This window comes from Papio anubis, chromosome 11 (assembly GCF_008728515.1).
Source record: "Papio anubis isolate 15944 chromosome 11, Panubis1.0, whole genome shotgun sequence".
Lineage (NCBI taxonomy): Eukaryota > Metazoa > Chordata > Mammalia > Primates > Cercopithecidae > Papio > Papio anubis.
In genome coordinates this window covers 114799407-114818184 of record NC_044986.1, presented here as the reverse complement: position 1 = coordinate 114818184, position 18778 = coordinate 114799407, and the positions used below count along the sequence as shown (strand labels likewise).

Below are 18778 nucleotides of genomic sequence, written 5' to 3'. Positions count from 1 at the left end.
TGCACATTTTTTACATTTTATAGCAGTATTGAATATTTTCAGAGTAATGGAGCATTTGTTTTTATTAAAATTAAAAATTACTAAATAGTTTGTAACAGATTTGGTATGTTTGTATTTGCATAGCAACAATTTATATTTATACATACATATATATATATATATTTTTTTTTTTTTTTTTTTAACTACCTGGAAGGGATTTAGATACATTTGTTTGCTGACATTTTGAGCTCTTGAAATTTATTTGCTAATTTGCCCTTGGTGTGAGGATTTTCTTATTTGCCCCTTCAAAAATCAATGATAAAATTTGAAATACAAAGCCTTCATGTGTGGATGCCCTCAGTAAAGATCACCAGTCAAGGAGAAAATGGAAAATAGCAACTTTTTATTTTAGAAAATGCAAACTAGATCTTGCTGATTTCAAACCCTGTGGCTAAAAACAGTACCCAACTTCCTCCCCTAGTTTCCATTTAAAAAATAAACTAATAAATAAATAAATCTTTCTGCTTTGGTCAGATTAGCAAGTCAGCACTGTGAATAAAAAGCAAAATAAGATAAAACCAAAGAGAGAAGTTGTTTTATTTTTATGTACTACTGAGAACAGTGTCGTCTTGTGGCAGTTCTCGTAGACTGTGTTGGTTTAACAAGCGTCCAACCCTTTTGTCTTGTTGTTTTTTGTCTTTCCTGCTCCCTGTCCCCTTGTTTCCCACAGGCTGTGCGTTTGTCACATTTTCTACAAGGGCAATGGCACAGAATGCAATCAAAGCCATGCATCAGTCTCAGACCATGGAGGTACTGTATCATCTGCCCTTTCTTTGTTTTCTTTGTGCAAATGATGGGGAATGGTAAAGCAATTCTCTCCTGTGTGGATTGTTCACATGACAATCACAGATGTAAACTTTTACCATCTCAGTTTTCATTCATTCATTCTCATTCTCTCCTCCTCTCTCTCTCTTTCTCTCTGCATTTTTCCCCTAATGACTTGAAATGCATTTAGTAAAACCTTCCACTTGCTCTCCAGTTATCTCTTTTGAGCCTTTTATTGCAGTGGCACGGGTCCTGCGATGTAAAATTGTGAGCACTTGAAGCCAAGTGTCATTCCGGACCTAAAGGATCAAATACATTCCCCACCCCAGGGTCGGTGTGGATGAAACAGTAACAGCCTCCCACCCCAAATTACTGCTTGCCCTGTGCTAAGTCCCAGGGTTCGTTCTTTTATACAGGGTCAAGTTATCTTCCATCTAGTCAAACTGCCATGTGGTTTTACATCAAGATTGTTGGAGAAAGTTAATATTTATCCCACTGCATTTAACACTGAAAATGCAAATTTGGAAAATAGGATTTGTCTCCTTCCTAAAAAAAAAAAAAAAAAAAAAAAAAAAGAGAGAGCAATAACAAAGAAACGTAATAAAGGCTCAAATGTGGTCTCCTAATGAGAGATCATGGCTTTAGGAGAAGGTAAATACCCTGGTGTGGATGTACACCTACGAACCTAGATAGATGGCTCTGTACTTTTAGTCTGTGATTTGGGTCATGGCCTTTCAGAATTTTGCACAAAAGCATTCCAAGAGTGATATGCCGTTACTTCTTCTGTATTGTCTGATAGAATCATTTGGGAGTGCATGTTCTGCTGTATTATGTATACTGTATCTTTGTGTATGGGTGATCTTTTCTGGAGGTGGCCTTGTGGTGTTATCTGAAGCCATGTTTTCACATTTTGAAAAAAGAATATTTTCAATTTTATTTAATATGCAAAAAACTTTTTTCTTGATTGAGCTTCTGTTTCCCCCCCCCCATTTTCTTGGGGTTTTATTTTTTGTTTGTTTTTGTTTGTTTTTTTGCAATGCTGCCTCTCCCAAAGCATGCTGGGAGCTAAGTGATCATTATACGTCATGTTTTGTGGCAACTCTTTTATAGTGAATCGAAAGGTGGGTGCAGAGGGGGGAAGGAGTGTGCATGGCATTGTCATTCAGTGTTTACTGTACTTTTCTGACTTGTGATACCAGCATTGCAAAGCCTATTGTCTTTTTCGAACATTGATCTTGACTTTGATATTCCTAACATATCTTATATAATCACTGTGTTTTCCTTTCAGTGCAATGCATTTTTAAGACACTCACAACCCCCTACCTGACGGCAAGCTCAGGTGAAAATCGGGCATGATAGGAGATAATGAGCAGGATTTGGAATGTCTAGGAGGCTAATCTTGTCTGACACGCAGTTACACATGTGATGATGTTTTGCTTCCCTCTTTCTGTTACCGAGGCTGCTCCATTCCTGTGGATTAGCCTGATTTCCAGCCACATTTTAATCTTCAATTCAGTTTGAAGATTAAAATGAAAGTGCTGTTAGAAGCAAAAAAAAAAAAAAAAAAAAAAAGTCTTGTATTTATCTTCCATATACGCGTTTCATTCTTATTTTTATTTCTTGTAATTTAGTGATTTGTACCCAAATTGGTCTTACCTGAGATAATTTGGAACCTCAATTCTTCAGTGTTTCTGTTAGAACCATTGTGATCCCCATCCCTTCCCTTGGAGCCCCCCAGTAATGCTCAGAGAGCCACGGAGAACCCACGGGAGACCATGTAACCCTGTGTTCCTGTAGGAGGAGGACTCAGGACCATAAAGCAGAACTGGGCATGAACCAGGCTGAGAAACAGTAGGTTCCCATCATGGAAAGCGTTGGTTTCACCACTGGGGCATATTTATTCCTAAGCCCTTGATCCTTTATTATTAATATCTCTATTATTTAAAAACCAAATTTGGTGTACTTGTTTTTAAAACCAGACATTCATGCTTACACAGAGGAGCCCTCTGACACTTAAATTTCTTGTTTAGTTTTTTTTTAATTGGCATTTAAATAGGAGGTTATACATTATGCAGTCACATTATAATTGTTTGACTAACGTTGTTTATTTTTTAGCTAATTACATTATTTCCAGGACTCTGGCATGTATCTTTAACCAAGATGTATTACCTAATTCACAATGACGTGAATGTTGAAAGAACAAGGTCTTAAAAACAATTAATTTTATATCGTGCCTTTTATTTCTCCACTTGCCTTCACTCTATCCCTGCCCTGTGTTTCATGGTTTAAAAAAATTAGTTTTTAAGCTATAATCATTGGCCTAATTTTCTGCTTTTATATCATTTTTTACTATTTAAGGAAGAAAAAAATAGATGTTCTGTTAGGAGAGATGCTATAATTTGTTATGGAACAAATTTGATGGACCAATGACAACCCTTTTCCATGCAAAACCCCCTGTCTACGTAATCTACAAAGTATGTTGCTCTCTTTTAAGTGAAGTACGGAAACATGGAACAGATACAGAAAAATGAATTACAAATTTTTTTTTAAATGATGGAAATACTATTTTTGTGCAATTTGCTGACATTTAACATTCTGTACCATGACTCGGCCTACCAGAGCTGAAGACCAATAGGCTGGAAGTTTAACACTGACATATTCATCTCATTTTTCTCACTTTTTTTATTAACAGACATGATATCCTCATGTATTCAGAACTGCACCCCAATAACTACTCAAGGTGATAAGGAAAAAAATAAATGCGTTTGTTTTCCAGAAAAGAGCAACATGACCCAAAGGGAATGGAACAGAGAATCTCATTTAAATAGGAATATAGCATTTCTGAGAGGAGAGAGAGAGAGGTCTATTATCATGCTGAGTTTCAATAAAAGTTTTTATTTTAATCACTTGGGTAGAATTACTTCTTTATACCTCAGCAAAATTGAACAGCTTTAATTGTGATGAAATGTGTAGGCAAGCCACACAAAGGAGAAGAAGAGGCTGGGGAAGGAGGTGGAGACTTCTGCTGAGTTACTTACCAAGTGGCAAATGTTGCAAAGGTGCTTTGGAAAGGAGGTCTTCGTGCTTGGAGTGTTAGGCCCTTATTATCCCTGATGATTTTATCTAGCTCAGAAGTGAATTCTGTGACCTTTGGCCATTTCTTTCTCACTACCCCTATTCCTTGCCTTTTAAAGGAAAATAAAACTGAAAGAAGCTGCTAGAATGGTGAGGTTCATTAGAGAAAGAAGCCAAGTGGACTCCTCCGTCTGCTGTTCACGGTCTATCTCCTTTGGCTAGAATGTGCTTCTGTTTTTTGGGTTTGCACCAGCTCCAGGGATGGTGGGTAGAGGGTAGAGCAGTTGTGCTGAGGGAAGAGGCCTCTCTGAAAACGTGAACGGTTACTTTGGAGAATGCCTGTGTTCTCTGAATATCTCCTGCCCTCATCCACATAACTAAAAGGAAGCCCTTCTCCCTATGATTGCTGGGTCGCTAGGATTTTCACAATCCCAAAGTTCACAGGTACATAACTGAAAATGGGAAAGAGTAAAAGATAAATGAATGAGAGACGTGGCCATTCCCATTACAGATTGTCCCCTTTGTCCTCTATCCATCTGTGGACACGGGCAGACACACAAAGCCAAGTCTGTCTTTAAGACGAGCAAACCGTGAAGCTCAATTAAAGAACCTTGGAAGGGTCTGTTGTCGGTAAGGAGGTCCTGCAAGGTTGAAGGAAGACACAGGAAGAGAGAAGGAGAGGCAGTTTCTAATCAGAGCAAGAAAGCAAGTGACTTCACCGACCACCAGATCCCCCAAAGAAACTACTGGCAGTAGCTGGAATTTTCTGTTGATGGTACTGTTCAGAGAAGAAGGAGGAATATCAAACCATTTTAAACCATTTCAGCCCATTCCATGTGCTCCAGCCTAGTGCAGAAAGGTAGCTCCGGTGCTGAGTGTCGTGAGCGGATTCCGCCAGCCTGTAACCCCCTCTCCACTTTCCAATGTGTCTGACCACAGGGCTGCTCTTCACCTATCGTGGTGAAGTTTGCTGACACTCAGAAGGACAAAGAGCAAAGGCGCCTCCAGCAGCAGCTCGCTCAGCAGATGCAGCAGCTCAACACTGCCACCTGGGGGAACCTGACAGGGCTGGGCGGACTGACCCCGCAGTATCTGGCGGTAAGTGCTGGGCAATGCCAGTGTGGTCCTCACCCGCGGAAACTCTGCAAACTGACTTTTCCCCTCCCTGTGCTGAGGCATTCGTTTTCAGTACATTTTCAATCTCGGGGAATTACTGAAATCAGCATTTATGCAGGATATTTTTCCAAGTTAGAATGATTCTGTTAAGAACAGGACTACTTGAATTCCTGCCTGATGTAGGCTGGGCAAAGTCCCACAGGTTAAACTTCTAACCCATGTTTGAAAGGTACCCCAATGCCCTGAGTTAGAAGATATGCAGCTGATGATGTCACGAGAGGGAGGCCACTGGGCTGGCGGGCTCATCCTTGTCAGGTCAGGGTCTGCCGCAGCAGGACGTCAGGAGAAATCTCCCAGAACTTGTGTTCCACGATCCTGGCTTTTTGCAATGGAACTGGGTTGATGAAATCAAGTGTTTCTTACTTCATCTATTTGAAACCAACAAAATTCTATTATTTCAAGTCCCAACAGACCCAGTTCTTTCAGCCATTCCTAACATCTCATGGTGTCTGAACTTGAGCTTTCTGGTTGTTTACTCATGCTCTCCGTTTCACTTTGTCGGTGTCTTTATTGAAACACAGTGACCAGAATTTAAGACAGTCCCCACAGCGAGATCTGACCAGGACATAGTAGTAACCCCTAGTGTGGACTTGAGGGCGTCTGACTGGAGCTTGAGAGCAGCATTTGTAGTAACCATGGTAGATAAAGATTTTATTTTTATTTGAATTACTGCTAAATTGTGCTCTTCTACCCCATTTTTCTGCTTTGGAACATAAGTGTTGGACTTCACATTTATTAATATAATTTCATATTATGGGTTTGGGCCTTTTATTCCAGCCTCAGAGGGTCTGTGTGTGTGTGTGTGTGTGTGTGTGTACCCTACATGTATTGGGTCCTCATTCTGTCATTTTACATTTTAACTATCCCTCTTGGGATTCTGTCACCCATTAGCTTTACTTTGTAGCAGAAGTTGTGCTATTGCGTCAAATTATCCTCCCTATTCCACCTTGGAAGGTGAGATTATCCAGCTTGTAGGACAGATGAGGAAAGGGAGACTCAAAGACGTTACATAACACCACCCAGAATCAACCAGCTGCTAGTGGCCGATGGGGCTTCAGCCCTGCGTGTCCCGCTGGCTGGCCATACCGCCTCTTTGAGGACTCTGGGTGCTGCCGTGGGTCACCTTCATCTTTTTAGCTGCCCCACCCCCAGTGCCCAGTGGGGTCTGGTATATAATAACTCTTCAGTACATATTTGATGAATGAATGAGAAGCATCCTTTTCCTGTCTTCCTCTGTGCTGTTAGCAAAAGCATTGGCTCAAGTTCCCATCACTTTCTGTCCATTTCTCTACCTTGTCCATGAAGATACCATGAGAGATTTTGTCAGCTGTCTTGCCAGAATCTATATTTGCTCTGCCATTTTTTTCTTGACTTATCAGTCTAAAAATTGCTTTTAAAAAAGAAATGAGTCTAGCTTGACATTTGTTTTCCACAAATGTGTGTTGCTCAGATGCTCACAGACGATTCTGTGTACTAGAATTTTTGTCCGAGGCTGACATTATGCTCATTCACCTTCCTGTACTTTCTAAGAGTCCGGCTTCCCCCATCCACCATTACTGAGACACATGTCCACTCTGTCTTCTAGCACATCCCCTGTGCCCCCACAGCTCACAGAAATCTCTGGCACATGTTTCTGGGACCGCATCTGCAAATTGTTTGTGTACGTGAAGGAGAGTAAATCTCAGCTTCATTTATAGAAACATGTTGTTAGAAGCTCTCACTACGTTTCCCTCTGCCACGGGTGATTCTTTCTTGGCCATGTTTGTTCTACTCCCTTTCAGCTGAAAAGCCCTTTCTCTCAAAGAGCCCTTAGCTACCTTGAGTGGTAGATGCTGACCCTGGCTCACCAGAGGTTGGTTATCCATGGCAGTAATCCTGGGTGGTGGTTTAATGACACTCCAGGTATTTCCACTTACCTCAATAAGTGTTTTTAACTCCTCTAAACATCTTCAAGGCTAGCTTAATTTTTAAAATTTCAAAACATTGAATATGAGGAGGACATTGGAGCTGATAAGTGCAAGAGAATGAGAAACCCAACAGATGAAACCAAAATAAGGCCTTACTATTACAGTGGACAGTCCCTAGCTTTTCCCACCCCCTCTTCCCCGCTCTCTTCCTCTTTCTGTGTGTGTGAGAGTATGTGTGTGGGCAAGGAATGGAGAGGAATGACTCAACACAGACTTTTCTTGGTTTTAGTACCTGATAGTATGAAGTCCCGTAATATCATTGTACCTGAGGCTTGAGTTGAATCAGCCAAGGGTCCCCAACCCCTGGGCTGAGTACCGGTACCAGTCCACAGCCTGTTAGGAACCGGACTGCCCAGCAGGAGGGGAGCGGCAGGCCAGTGAGCATTACTGCCTGAGTCCTACCTCCCATCAGGTCAGCAGCAGCCTCAGAATCTCCTAGGAGCACGAACCTGTTCTAAAGTACACATGCCAAGGGGTCTAGGTTGCGTGCTCCTTATGAGAATCTAATGCCCGATGAGCTGAGGTGGAGCAGTTTCATCTCAAAACCTTCCCCTCAACCCCTGGTCTGTGGGAAAATTGTCTTCCACGAAACTTGTCTCCGGTGCCAAAAAGGTTAGGGACTGCTGGAATCAGCCACTGATAATTCCACACTGCTTGGTGCTGTTACCTCAATTAGGATCCATTTTCGAGCCATATCCATGTGTAGGGTTTTTCATATCAAACTGGAAAGACCTGGACTTCCCCAGAGGAACAGTGTTCTAGCTTGTTTCACAGAGCCTCAAATCAATTCTGAAAGCCTTTTTTTTTTTTTTTTTTTTTTTTTTTTTTTTTGAGACAGAGTCTCGCTCTGTTGCCCAGGTTGGAGTGCTGTGGCACCATCTCTGCTCACTGCAGCCTCCGTGTCCCAGGCTCAAGCAATTCTCATGCCTCAGCCTCCTAAGAAGCTGAGATTACAGGCATATGCAACCACACCTGGCTAATTTTTGTAATTTAACTGGAGATGGGGGTTTCGCCATGTTGGCCAGGCTAGTCTCGAACTCCTAACCTCAAGTGATCCCCCCCATCTTGGCCTCCCAAAGTCCTGGGATTACAGATGTGTGCCACCACACCTGGCTCTGAAAGCTGTTTTTAAAATAGTGAATTAATCTTGTTCTTCCTAAGTACATAGTGTGACAACAATATTTCAGTAATAAATGTGGTAAATCTGTGTTTCTGGTATCCATGTACATTTGAATATAGGAGATAACTGTATGCTTGGCGCCACTGCTAACTGTATCTGTACTGGTCTACCTTACCAAAAAGCAGATCCGTAAGTTCAGCCCAACACTCAGTCTTTCACCTAAGTTAACCTGCGGTTCAGCTGAGTTGGACAAGTCCAGCAGCACCCCAGGGGCTCCATGCCTTTATCTCATGGAACCCACTCATTCCACATGGCAGGAAAAATGCAGCCCTGAAAGCACTAGTGGAAAATGCAGACTTCCTCGCAGGTATATTAATGTTTTTGAAGATTGACATTTACAGTGCGTGACTTCGACGCACATAGCACCAGATAGTTCTAAGTTTTGACGAGCTGTATGTTTCACTCTGCAGCGAGGCCTTTTAAAACGGCTGCCCATTTGCTTGGTCATGTAGTGGTGGCTGCAGCTGTACAGCTGTGAATAGATGCATTCGTGTTCGTAGTTACCATGATGATCTTTATGTTGGCACCATGTGCCAACATAAAGTCAGTGAACCCATGTGCTTCTGATGAAGGATGAAGAAAGCTGAACGGTGCTGGAAAGTAGAAGAGAGGGAGGAAATGGACCCTGATTGACAGAGATGAGTTATGGTAACTGCTAGACTACAGAGAGAAATAATTAGTCACGCTATGTTGGTTTCAATAGATTTAACACCTGGTTGTTAAAAAGAGTAAATTGATTAATTGTTTTAAGGCAGCAGTGTTAGTGAGTTTCCCCAGTGTCTGTGTTTCTTAATAGAGATTAGACATGAATATGGATTTACAGCCCCAGCTCTGGGGACCTTCAGTCCATCAATAGGCAATAGCAGCCAACCCTGTAAATGCAAAGTAAACTGAATTTGTCCCCAGTTTAATGAAGGAGTTACTTTGCTCTCACCTTCTCCACCTAGCCCTGACTTTGTCCTTGTGCATTCATCCGCAGCTCCTGCAGCAAGCCACCTCCTCCAGCAACCTGGGTGCGTTCAGCGGCATTCAACAGATGGCAGGTAAGTCAGGAAGCACGCCTCTCTTTTTGACTATGCCATTGTCAGAATTTGGGGTTGGTTCCGAGGACAAAGAAGAAGCAGGGGAAGAGAACCAAGAATGGTGATCAGACTTGTTAGCTTTCTGTCTGGTGTTAACGTTAGAACCGCCTGCTCTGAAGTGTCTCTGCTACCTCTTAGATTACCCACCCACCTTCACTGTGCATGACAGCTATAGAATGAAGGGGCTGAGAAATCCTGCTTGGCATCTATATCAACAAATGACTAGTCATTTGTTGTTTTTATAAATAAGATTGATTACTGGGGGCTTTCCATCCAGATTCCTATATCTAGGGCAGCCAAATGATTGACACCCCTCTAAAATTTTAATAACAGACAGTCAATAAAAATGTTCTGACCTCCGTAATGAAACCCAGGATTGCAGGCCTATCTTTGATGCGGTTTGCAGCCCCTTGATAACTACAGACAATTAACAGGGTGGCTTTTTTACTGTAGTGCCCCAGTTGACAGAATCGTGCATCAGAAGCTTTTATGTGAAAGTAGAATCTTTGTTCTCGAGAAAATCAAAGTGTGACTGCATTTGAAAGCCAGCTCGTTGAAGGATTCCTTCTTCTAATGAGCTGCGCCAGTAGTAACTGAGGTGCGGTGATTAGCGAAAGGTCACTCCTGCCGTGCCACCTTCCGTGCCGATTTCCCTACCTAACATGAGGCCAGGGAAGGCAGCAAGTGCAATAAATCAGAACACAGGTGCCCATTAACCTGCCGTGAGGAATGGTCAGAGAGCCTTTTCCTTGTTTCATTCCAAAAAGGTGGGGGGAGAGGGCAAGGAGAAGAACAGGTTTTTGGCATATTAGAACCAAGCATGGTTTGTTTTAACCAAGGACGCCCTGAATCAGTGCAATGAAACCTGCATGTGCAGAACGAAGCATTTTTTCTTTGTCACCATGAAAACTCCTTTTTTCCATACTGCTGTTTCTTTTTTTAAATATGTATCCTTGGGTTTTGTTTGTTTGTTTGTTTTTTCTTGTTTCACTTTGAATGAATCTGGAAAAACTTCCAAGGGGGCCTCTCCCTGGGTGTGGTGTGTGATTGGCAGCCCAGCCGTTGTGGCCCACGGCTCCTGGAAACTCATCAGCTGACGGTCTTCCTTGACCCGCAGTAAAAACACTACTGAATTCATCGTTGGGCTTTAAATCCATCGGCACCGCCACCTGGTTCCGTTGTAACATAGCTTTTGGATTATTAGAAATAACACATAACTTGAAATGATAGTTAAATCATTCAGCAGCGTCTTTATGAATATGGTTCGGGAAGCTGGCCTTGGAGCTAAGAATCACATTGAATGGTTAATTTATTTTTAATTCTATGAAAGGAGCTGGAGAGAGATAAGTAAAATATTCAGGGGATTTTCTGTGTTTTAAAAGAGAAAACCTCCTGATTGCAAGCTCGAAAATAAATGCTAAGATTTGTCACACTTTCAGCCCATGGGAGATTTGCTTTTCTCGCATGGTATGGACTCCCCGGGATCTGAAATTAGGGGCTTTCCTTAGAGGTGGCCTCAGGCTTTTCTACTCCCACAGTAGAATTATGCAGAGAAGGTCACTGGGTCCTGAGGCTGCTGCCGAGTGTGGTGTCCCGGGTGCACAGCGTGCCCTGTCATCTTTCATTAGGATGTGTGTGCCTGTGCCGCACCAGCCGCAGGTCAGGATGCCAGCCCCTGCACGCTCTGCGTGCTCATTTGAAAACTGAGGGTATCTGGGAGTCACCTTACAAGGTGCCGAGGAGCAGATGGCTAATTTAAAGGCAATCCGTATGTGCTCTGAGCCTCCCGAATTATCAATTTCTTGAATCCTCAATGTGTGAAATTCAGCACACTAAGTCCACATAGGCTAGGAAATCAAACGCTGGACAGGCCATTCCCTACCGTCATGTGGAGTATTCAGAGTCTTCGGAATATTCACAGTCTTCAAGGTGTAGCTGTTGGCTCTGTGAAGAATACCTTGCATTTATAGGGATCGTCAGGTCTCCTCTTCCTGCGTATTTGAAGTATTATGGTTTGGAGTACTTTTTCCACCAGTGAAGAAAAGTTTATATGGCCTCTCCTACTCTCTTGTCTTGCCCCAGAAGTGGGGCTTACCTCTGCCCTTGCCAGGAGTCTGTGCCCCTGTTATGGAGTGATCATGGTGAATGGGCGATAGAGGTTCCTTCCTGGGAGAAGCTTTCCCAGCTCCCCCAAATGTGAGAGGGGCGCCTCTCTCCCGAATTCCCCAGAGCCCTTTGTTTCCTTCCCTCTGCCCTCACCTCCCTGAATGCTTCAGGATACTCTGTGGATACTCTTCAGTGCTCCAGGAGAGCATGACCCAGTGGCCGGCAGACTCGGCTCTCACCCCTCTAAGAGCTGCTCATGAGTGTCCTCGAGTGGATGAGTGAATAGATTTCTAACTCAACAGACATAAATCCCCAGTGGAGCCTAAGTTAAATGCCCGGTTTTTAAATTAAGAAATACGACTTCAGCAATATGTATAGACCAAAGGAATGTTAAACTAATGATAGTATCTTTACAAATGAATTGTTGAGGATTTGGGGATAGTTTGTATAACATAAAACAAAACAAATACAATAGAAAGCATATGGTAGTGGGATTGAAGAAACCCGAGAGGTTATTTATCCCAGACACCACCTGATGTTACAGTGCTTACTGAGTGACTGATACTGTGTCCTACTTAGAGTGGGCGCATCAACAATTCACATGTAATTTTTCTGTATTACATGGACGTATATATAATGATCTCTGCATCTAAAATTCAAGCAGTCCAGCCTGGAATACTGTCACCAAAAAGCGAAAACCGATTTCAGAAACGAATAATATTTTGTTATGAACAACCCTCAGAGCATCCCGGTGTGTCCTTAAGGAGATAAAGTTTATAGCTAGAGTGTAAAATGCCACATTTATATGGGTAAAACATTTGCAGTTTCAGGAGAAAATAAAACCAAAAAAAAAAGAGAAATTTGAGACGACTGGTTCCTAAGTAGTTGCATCAATAAAATTGAATGAGACGTCAGCTATACGTTCTTTCCCAAAAAATCTTACCATTTTCCCCTCAAACTAAAAATAACTTCAGGTGTGCTTTATGGTTTTTAGCAAAGACAACCTTTACGAAATACGGAATTTAGAAGCAGAAAATGGATTAGGAACATACCTTGATAAACTGACGGCTTTTATATCTACTTTTTGTGCCTCCTTGGAGTTGGTTGGTTTTTCTTTTCCCTCTTAAAATTTATAATAAAAACTTGTCCATTTCTCACTCAGCAGTGATACTTGTTCCGTAAATTTCTGAAATCTCAGAAGCTTGGGGTCTGAGTTTGGGCTGAGAGCTTGAATTTTTCTTGAAAGAGAAAAGGAATAAGAGAAAGTGTCTTCTGTGCCTTTAATTTGTTTGTAACAACTATCAACTCCAAAGAGCATCATAGTAGAAAAACGAGGGGTAGTGTTTTACCATTTTGCTTTTAACAAAGCTCCTTTTACAAATCATGCAGCTATCCTCATAGCAAGCTGAGGCCATGACTACCACTTTGTTACTACATTACAATTGGAAAAAGGGAAGATGAAAAGGTTAAATGAGTAATGTGAGACCACAGCAGTAGTCAGTGACCTAACAAGGATTAGGATATAGAATTCCCTAATACACAACAACCTGATGAAGTAGGGACTCTAGCCCACTGCACGGTTGGGCAACTGAGGCTTAAAGAGGTTAGCAGACTTGTCCAAAGGCACTAAGCTAGTAGGTGGCAGGACCAAGCTTCAGGTCCAGTTCACCGATGCAAACCCAGGCTGGCAAACCGTGCTCTGTGCCTCAGCCCCTTCAGGTGTGTTTCACGGCCCGCACACTGTTAGGAAGCACTTCAGAGACGGTTACAGGAAAGCTGCCTCCCTCCATCCTGGAAAACATCTCAAGTTTATCACGAGTGAGTTTTTCTTTGTTAGGGGGAATTTTTTTTTCTAGGATAAACAATTGTTACTAAACCAATTACAGAGGCTGTGAAGGTGTGGTGGAAGTATCTTCTGATGAACAGGAGGAAACGCCTTTGTTTCCATTCTGATTCTGAGTAAAGCAAGTAGTAATTCCCTTCCAGAATATCTGGTCTAAGTTTGGAAGGTAAAAATAGAATTGTAGAGTGCAAATATTTGCTTAAAACCGTGAAGCAGCTCTTCTTTCATCAACTTGAGATCTGTTCTCTTAGAAGACTGTCTTGGCGTCTGGCACAAGTGGAGGGGAGGGAAGACATTTGCAGAAACAGTGTATCAGAGGTCTGAGAATGTCAAATTGGAGGCGCTCCTGGAGTTGTGACGCGTGCTTGGTACATCCACAAAGACCCACGCAGAACTTGGTTCCTCCCCAAGCTGAGTCTCCAGCAGTCCGCACTGCAGACGCTTCCTGCGAATGTGCTAATAGGCCTTATGAGAACATTCTATAACCACCCATCTGTCACTTTTTAACAGACCTGATTGGCAAGCACTTGTAACAACTGACATCTGTTCATGCTTATTGATATGCAGATTTATGGTAATTGCTATGAACAATAAGACACAAAATTACCTAAGGTGAACATTAAATTAAATTTTCATGCCCTTCTCCTTATAAATATTTTTTTTTTAATCTTAAATTTCAAGTAGGCATATTGCGCATCTGTTTGGTACATAATTTCTTCGTTTCGAGGAGGATTTTTTTCCCCAAGTATTGAATGAAAAGTTGAATCCCTGTATTCTCAACTTTCTTTGCCATCTTCATAGCCCGTTGTTAGAGTTTCTAAAACTTACTTAAATGTTTTGCATGTTCAGTCACTGGATTATTGCCCCTGATTCGAGAGGTGCCCATCTGAGCAGCATGCTTCATAAAGTCAAATGCGGTTTTTCTTCTCCAAGAGGAACTATTTGTCAAGTGTGTGCCCGTGCCTCTCCGTCTGGTACCCTTTCAGGATGAGCGTGTGGGAGAAAGTGTGACTTGGGGTGCAGACTGAGGAGGCACCTGGGAGAGGGGCTGAGACAGGGAAAGGACGGGGCACCCACATACCTCAGAAAAGAGAGAGCAACAGAGAGGAACCAGAAAGACGACTTCCAGATGAGCAGAAGTGAAGCCCCCTGTTAGCTCTGGGGAGGAATAAGGGGAGTTTCAGGAGAGGCCCCGCGCCCCATCCAGGAGCAGGCCTGTGCCTGACGCCTGTGCCCGAGAAGCCTGGTCAGGCTACGGAGGGAGAGGGAACCTCTGTCCTCACCCAGCTGCCCTGGCTGGTGTCTGCACATGGAGCCAATGCCTTTCCCCAAAACCGCTTCTCCCCAACGTAGGAGGGGAAGGCAGGCAGAAGAGATGACCACGTTCCAGGTGATGGCGCTGTGGCTGTGGATCCATCTGTGGCAGGAGAAGCCAAGACATCAGCCTCTGGGGATGTGCATCGTTGCCAGGGAAGGGCCCAGGAATACCAGGGCCAAGACAGTCCCCACGCTATTCCAACCTCGGGTTATTACTGTGGTGTGACAGAGTGTGAGACAGTCAGTAGCGCCTATAAGATCGGTAGGTGCGGGGATGTCCATGGGACAGGATAGACAGAGAACACATGGGCCACGGCCTCTGCCCAGCTGAGGGGACAGAGTCTGCTCTGGGCGGGGGAAACAGTGCCCTCACTGCCCTCCAGCCTCAGTCCTGGTTGGAGTGAGATGCCCAGGAGGCAGGGGAAGTCCTAGGGGTCTCAAGGGCTATTCTCTGGGGCTTCCTGGCTCCAGCCTCCACTGGGTCCTCCCCTATTGTCACCTGTGCCCAGGAAGGTAGCTAAGACTAGAGGATCTCGGGCTCACCTGGCTGCTGTTTATGCTGGTGTGCGTGTGCGTGCAAGTGTGTGTGTGTGTGTTCAGACTGGGAGGAGGCACTATCTCCTTCATCCTCCCTCTTCTCTGTGTCCTCACTCCTCAGCTCTCATTTCTTCCTGGCGGTCCAAGTCACTGCTGCACCCCCGGGCTCTCATGCAGTGATTTTCCACTACCACTTGTATCTCTTTCAGATTGTCTAAAGAGGTCCGACGTGACGCTCTTCAACTGTTGAGGGTCTGTCACCAAAAACGTTTTGCATGCACATCACACACATACGTTTTCATAAAATTTCAGAGAGTTTGCAGAGACCCTAAACCCTGTCAGGGACCTCTGCCTCAGAAGCACCAAGTTCAGGGGCCTGATGTGGGGTAGATGAAGAACACCACGAAGAGCACTGAGGCAGCAGCGGACGATGGTCCGTCTGGTCACTGAGGCAGCTAGAGCCAGTGGTCTGTAATATCTGGGATTCTGGGGATGAATGCAGAAGAAAATCACGTTAAGAAATTAGGCCAGGTGTGGCGGCTCACACCTGTAGTCCCAGCACTTTGGGAGGCAGAAGCAGGCAAGGATTTCTTGAGCCCAGGAGTTCCAGACCAGCCTGGACAACATAGCAAAACCCTTCTCTACAAAAATTAGCTGGGTGTGGTGGCAAGCACCTGTAGTCCCGGCTACTCAGGAAGCTGAGGTGGGAGAATCGTTTGAACCTGGGAGATGATGGCTGCAGTGAGCCATAATTTCACTCCTGCCCTGGTGACATAGCAAGACCTTGTCTCAAAAAATATATGTGTGTGTTAATTGCCAAATTGAGAGAGCAGAATGTAGTGCATAGGTAAGTCGTTAGTGGTTAAGTGGTTAACCTAGTTCTTAGCTACAAATGAAGACAAGATCACAAGTTCATTCCCAGCCCTCTGGCATTCAGGCGGCAGGCACGAAATTCGTATTGGCCCCAGTGTTCTTGGACCCCGGGGCAGGGCGCGGCATTGCCTGGTGAAGCAGCACTAGACTGGAATCCGCCCCAGCTCTCGCATCTGTTCAGACTGTGGTGGGGCGAGCAAGGCCACTCCCAGCAGATATGGGGACCTGGGAGTGGAGTGAACTTCTGGGCCCCTGCCACATTGCCTTTCAAAACCCTGTGCTGGACCAGCCCTTTCCTTCCTCCCTATCCCTCCCTCCCGATCCCTCCCAAACTTCTCTCAGAGGCAAAGTTTAAGGAATAAAACGGATGCCAAAGCACAGGAGGAGAAGGAAGAGGAGCTCAGAAGAGCTCCAGATGGGGACCGAGAGGGCAAAGGGTAGCTCGTGGGCAGACCAGGCTGGCAGGGAGAGGGCAGGCACCCAGGGAAAGGGCGGGGCTCTCCTTTCAGGGAGCGACCCTTGGAGAATGGCTCATGGTGTGTTCACTTCTCCATGCCCGTTTCCTCTGTAACATGTACAAGAGTCACAGTGCCCACACCACGTAGACATGTTAGGAACCCTAGTAGCAGGGCACAGGTAAAGAACGGAGGAGCTTGCCTGGCATGCACTTTGTTCTTGCTTCTGTTGTCATCATCGTTTAGGACAGAATTATTGCAGTTATTAGTCTGAGCTTCTTTTTTGAGCTTAACTCTACACTAGGCATTGTTGTTTGAGCTTTCTGTGTGTTGACCCATTTAATCTCTTAATCCTCAAGAGGTGGGTTCTACTTCAGTCGCACTTTATAGTTGAAAAGCCCAAGGTGCAAACAGGTAACTAGCTTGCTCCAGGTAACAGGCTGGCGGTCGGTGAGGCAGAGCCAGCTTTCAGCCCAGGTTGTGTGAGAGCAGGGCCTGAGCTCTTCTTGACCAGCCTGCACTGCCTTCGGGAGGTGGTGGTGATTGCTGCTGTTGTCCCTGGTGTCACCAGTAGAGCTTGTGTTCCAAGAAACGTGAGCAGGTAAGCTGCCCGCCTCACCTCTGGTATACAAGCACTTCTTTTTTCTTTAGGAGATGAGGTCTCACTGTTGCCCAGGCTGGACTGGGCCCAAGTGATCCTTTAGCCTCAGCCTCCTGAGTAGCTGGAACTATAGGCACATGCTAGCACACCTGGCTCATAAGCACTTCGTTCTGAAAATAAGAGTAGGGAGGACCATGAAAGCCTCATGGGTCAGCACACAAGGACTAGGAGAGGGATAGGCTGGGAGGGATGACATCTCCTGCAGCTCCTCAGCTGGGCTGTGCTTTCCTATGCTCCTCTACCATCCCCGTCGAATCAAAGACTTAAGGGAGGATTTCATTCTGAATCTGGGCCTATTTCAAGAAACTGATGAACTGGCAGGATTTCTTCCCCACTCCCTGACATCTTCCTGCTCTGATATCCAGCAGTCTGCTCAGGTACATGGACTATCATGTTTTTTACTTTATCCTCAGTGTCTTGCACAGGGTCTAGCCCCATCATGACCACTCAGTAACTACTGGATGGATGGATGGATGGATGGATGGATGGATGGATGGACGGATGAGTAGATGATGGGTGAGTGGGTGGATAATGGATGGATGGGTGATGATGGATGGATGGTGAACGGATAGATGGGTGGATGATGGGTGGGTGGGTAGATGGATGGGTGAGTAGATGATGGATGGGGGTGAATAATGGATGAGTGGGTGGGTGGATGCCTGATTGATGACTATGGGTGGATGGGTAGGTCAGATATGTCCTAGAGGGGGACCCCCTGGCCTGAGTCTAGAACGGTGGCTCTGCTTTGGCCATTAAGTCATTAAGCAGTGCCAGATTATAGATGGATGTGGAGTAGATGATGAGTGGATGGGTGGATGGTGGGTGGATGATGGATGGAGTGGATGAGGGATGATGTGGTGTGTCGATGATGGATGAGGGGTGGGTGGATGATGGATGAGTGTGTGGTGGGTGGATGATGGATGGATGGGTGGTGGATGATGGATGGAGGGGGGGGTGGATGATGGATGGGGTGGATGAAGTGGATGATGGAAGGAATGATGGATAGATGGATGGTGGAGGGATTCATACCAATAAATGAGGGATGGATGAAGGAAGATGAAGGATGAGTGGCAGTGGATGATGGATGGATGGTTGGGAGGATAATGGATGGATGGTTGGGAGGATAATGGATGGATGGATGGATGGATGGATGGATGGATAGTTGGGTAGATATGTGGTGGATGGATGGATGGTGGATGGATGATGGGTGAATGATGGATGGATGGGTGGGAGGATGATGGATAGATGGTTGGGAGGATAATGGATGGATGGGGGAGGATGGATGGATAAAGGTGATATGGTGGTGGATGGATGGATGGATGGATGGTGGAATAATGGATGGATGGGTGGATGATGGGTGGATGGATGGATAGTTGGGTAGATATGTGGATGGATGATGGATGGATGATGGATGGATGATGGATGGATGGGTGGATGATAGGTGGGTGGATGGATGGATAGTTGGGTAGATATGTGGGTGGATGGATGGATGGATTGATGGTGGGTAGATGATGGATAGATGGGTGGGAGCATCTATCCCACAATGAGGGATGGACGGGTGTGTGGATGAGAGATGGATGGGTGTGTGGATGATGGATGGGGTAGATGGATGATGGATGGGTGGGAGAATAATGGATCTGTGGATGGATGGATAGTTGGATGGATGGGTGGGTGGGTGGATGGGTGAATGATGGATATATGG

The 18778-nt window shown here is 44.8% G+C and overlaps 1 protein-coding gene across 38 annotated transcripts in view; it reads left to right on the top strand.

Annotated features, from left to right (window-relative positions):
- The window catches only part of CELF2 (CUGBP Elav-like family member 2), an 861437-nt gene that overhangs the window by 792012 nt on the left and 50647 nt on the right, over positions 1 to 18778 (top strand). For 35 of the 38 annotated variants that reach the window (XM_017944501.3, XM_031652715.1, XM_009213961.4 and 32 more), the window contains 3 exons: positions 710 to 789; positions 4819 to 4977; positions 9182 to 9245. In XM_017944501.3, the coding sequence (XP_017799990.1) occupies positions 710 to 789; positions 4819 to 4977; positions 9182 to 9245 (303 nt within the window). The remainder of the gene's footprint in view (positions 1 to 709; positions 790 to 4818; positions 4978 to 9181; positions 9246 to 18778) is intronic. The other 3 variants (XM_017944503.3, XM_021943928.2, XM_017944504.3) reach the window with 1 other exon arrangement.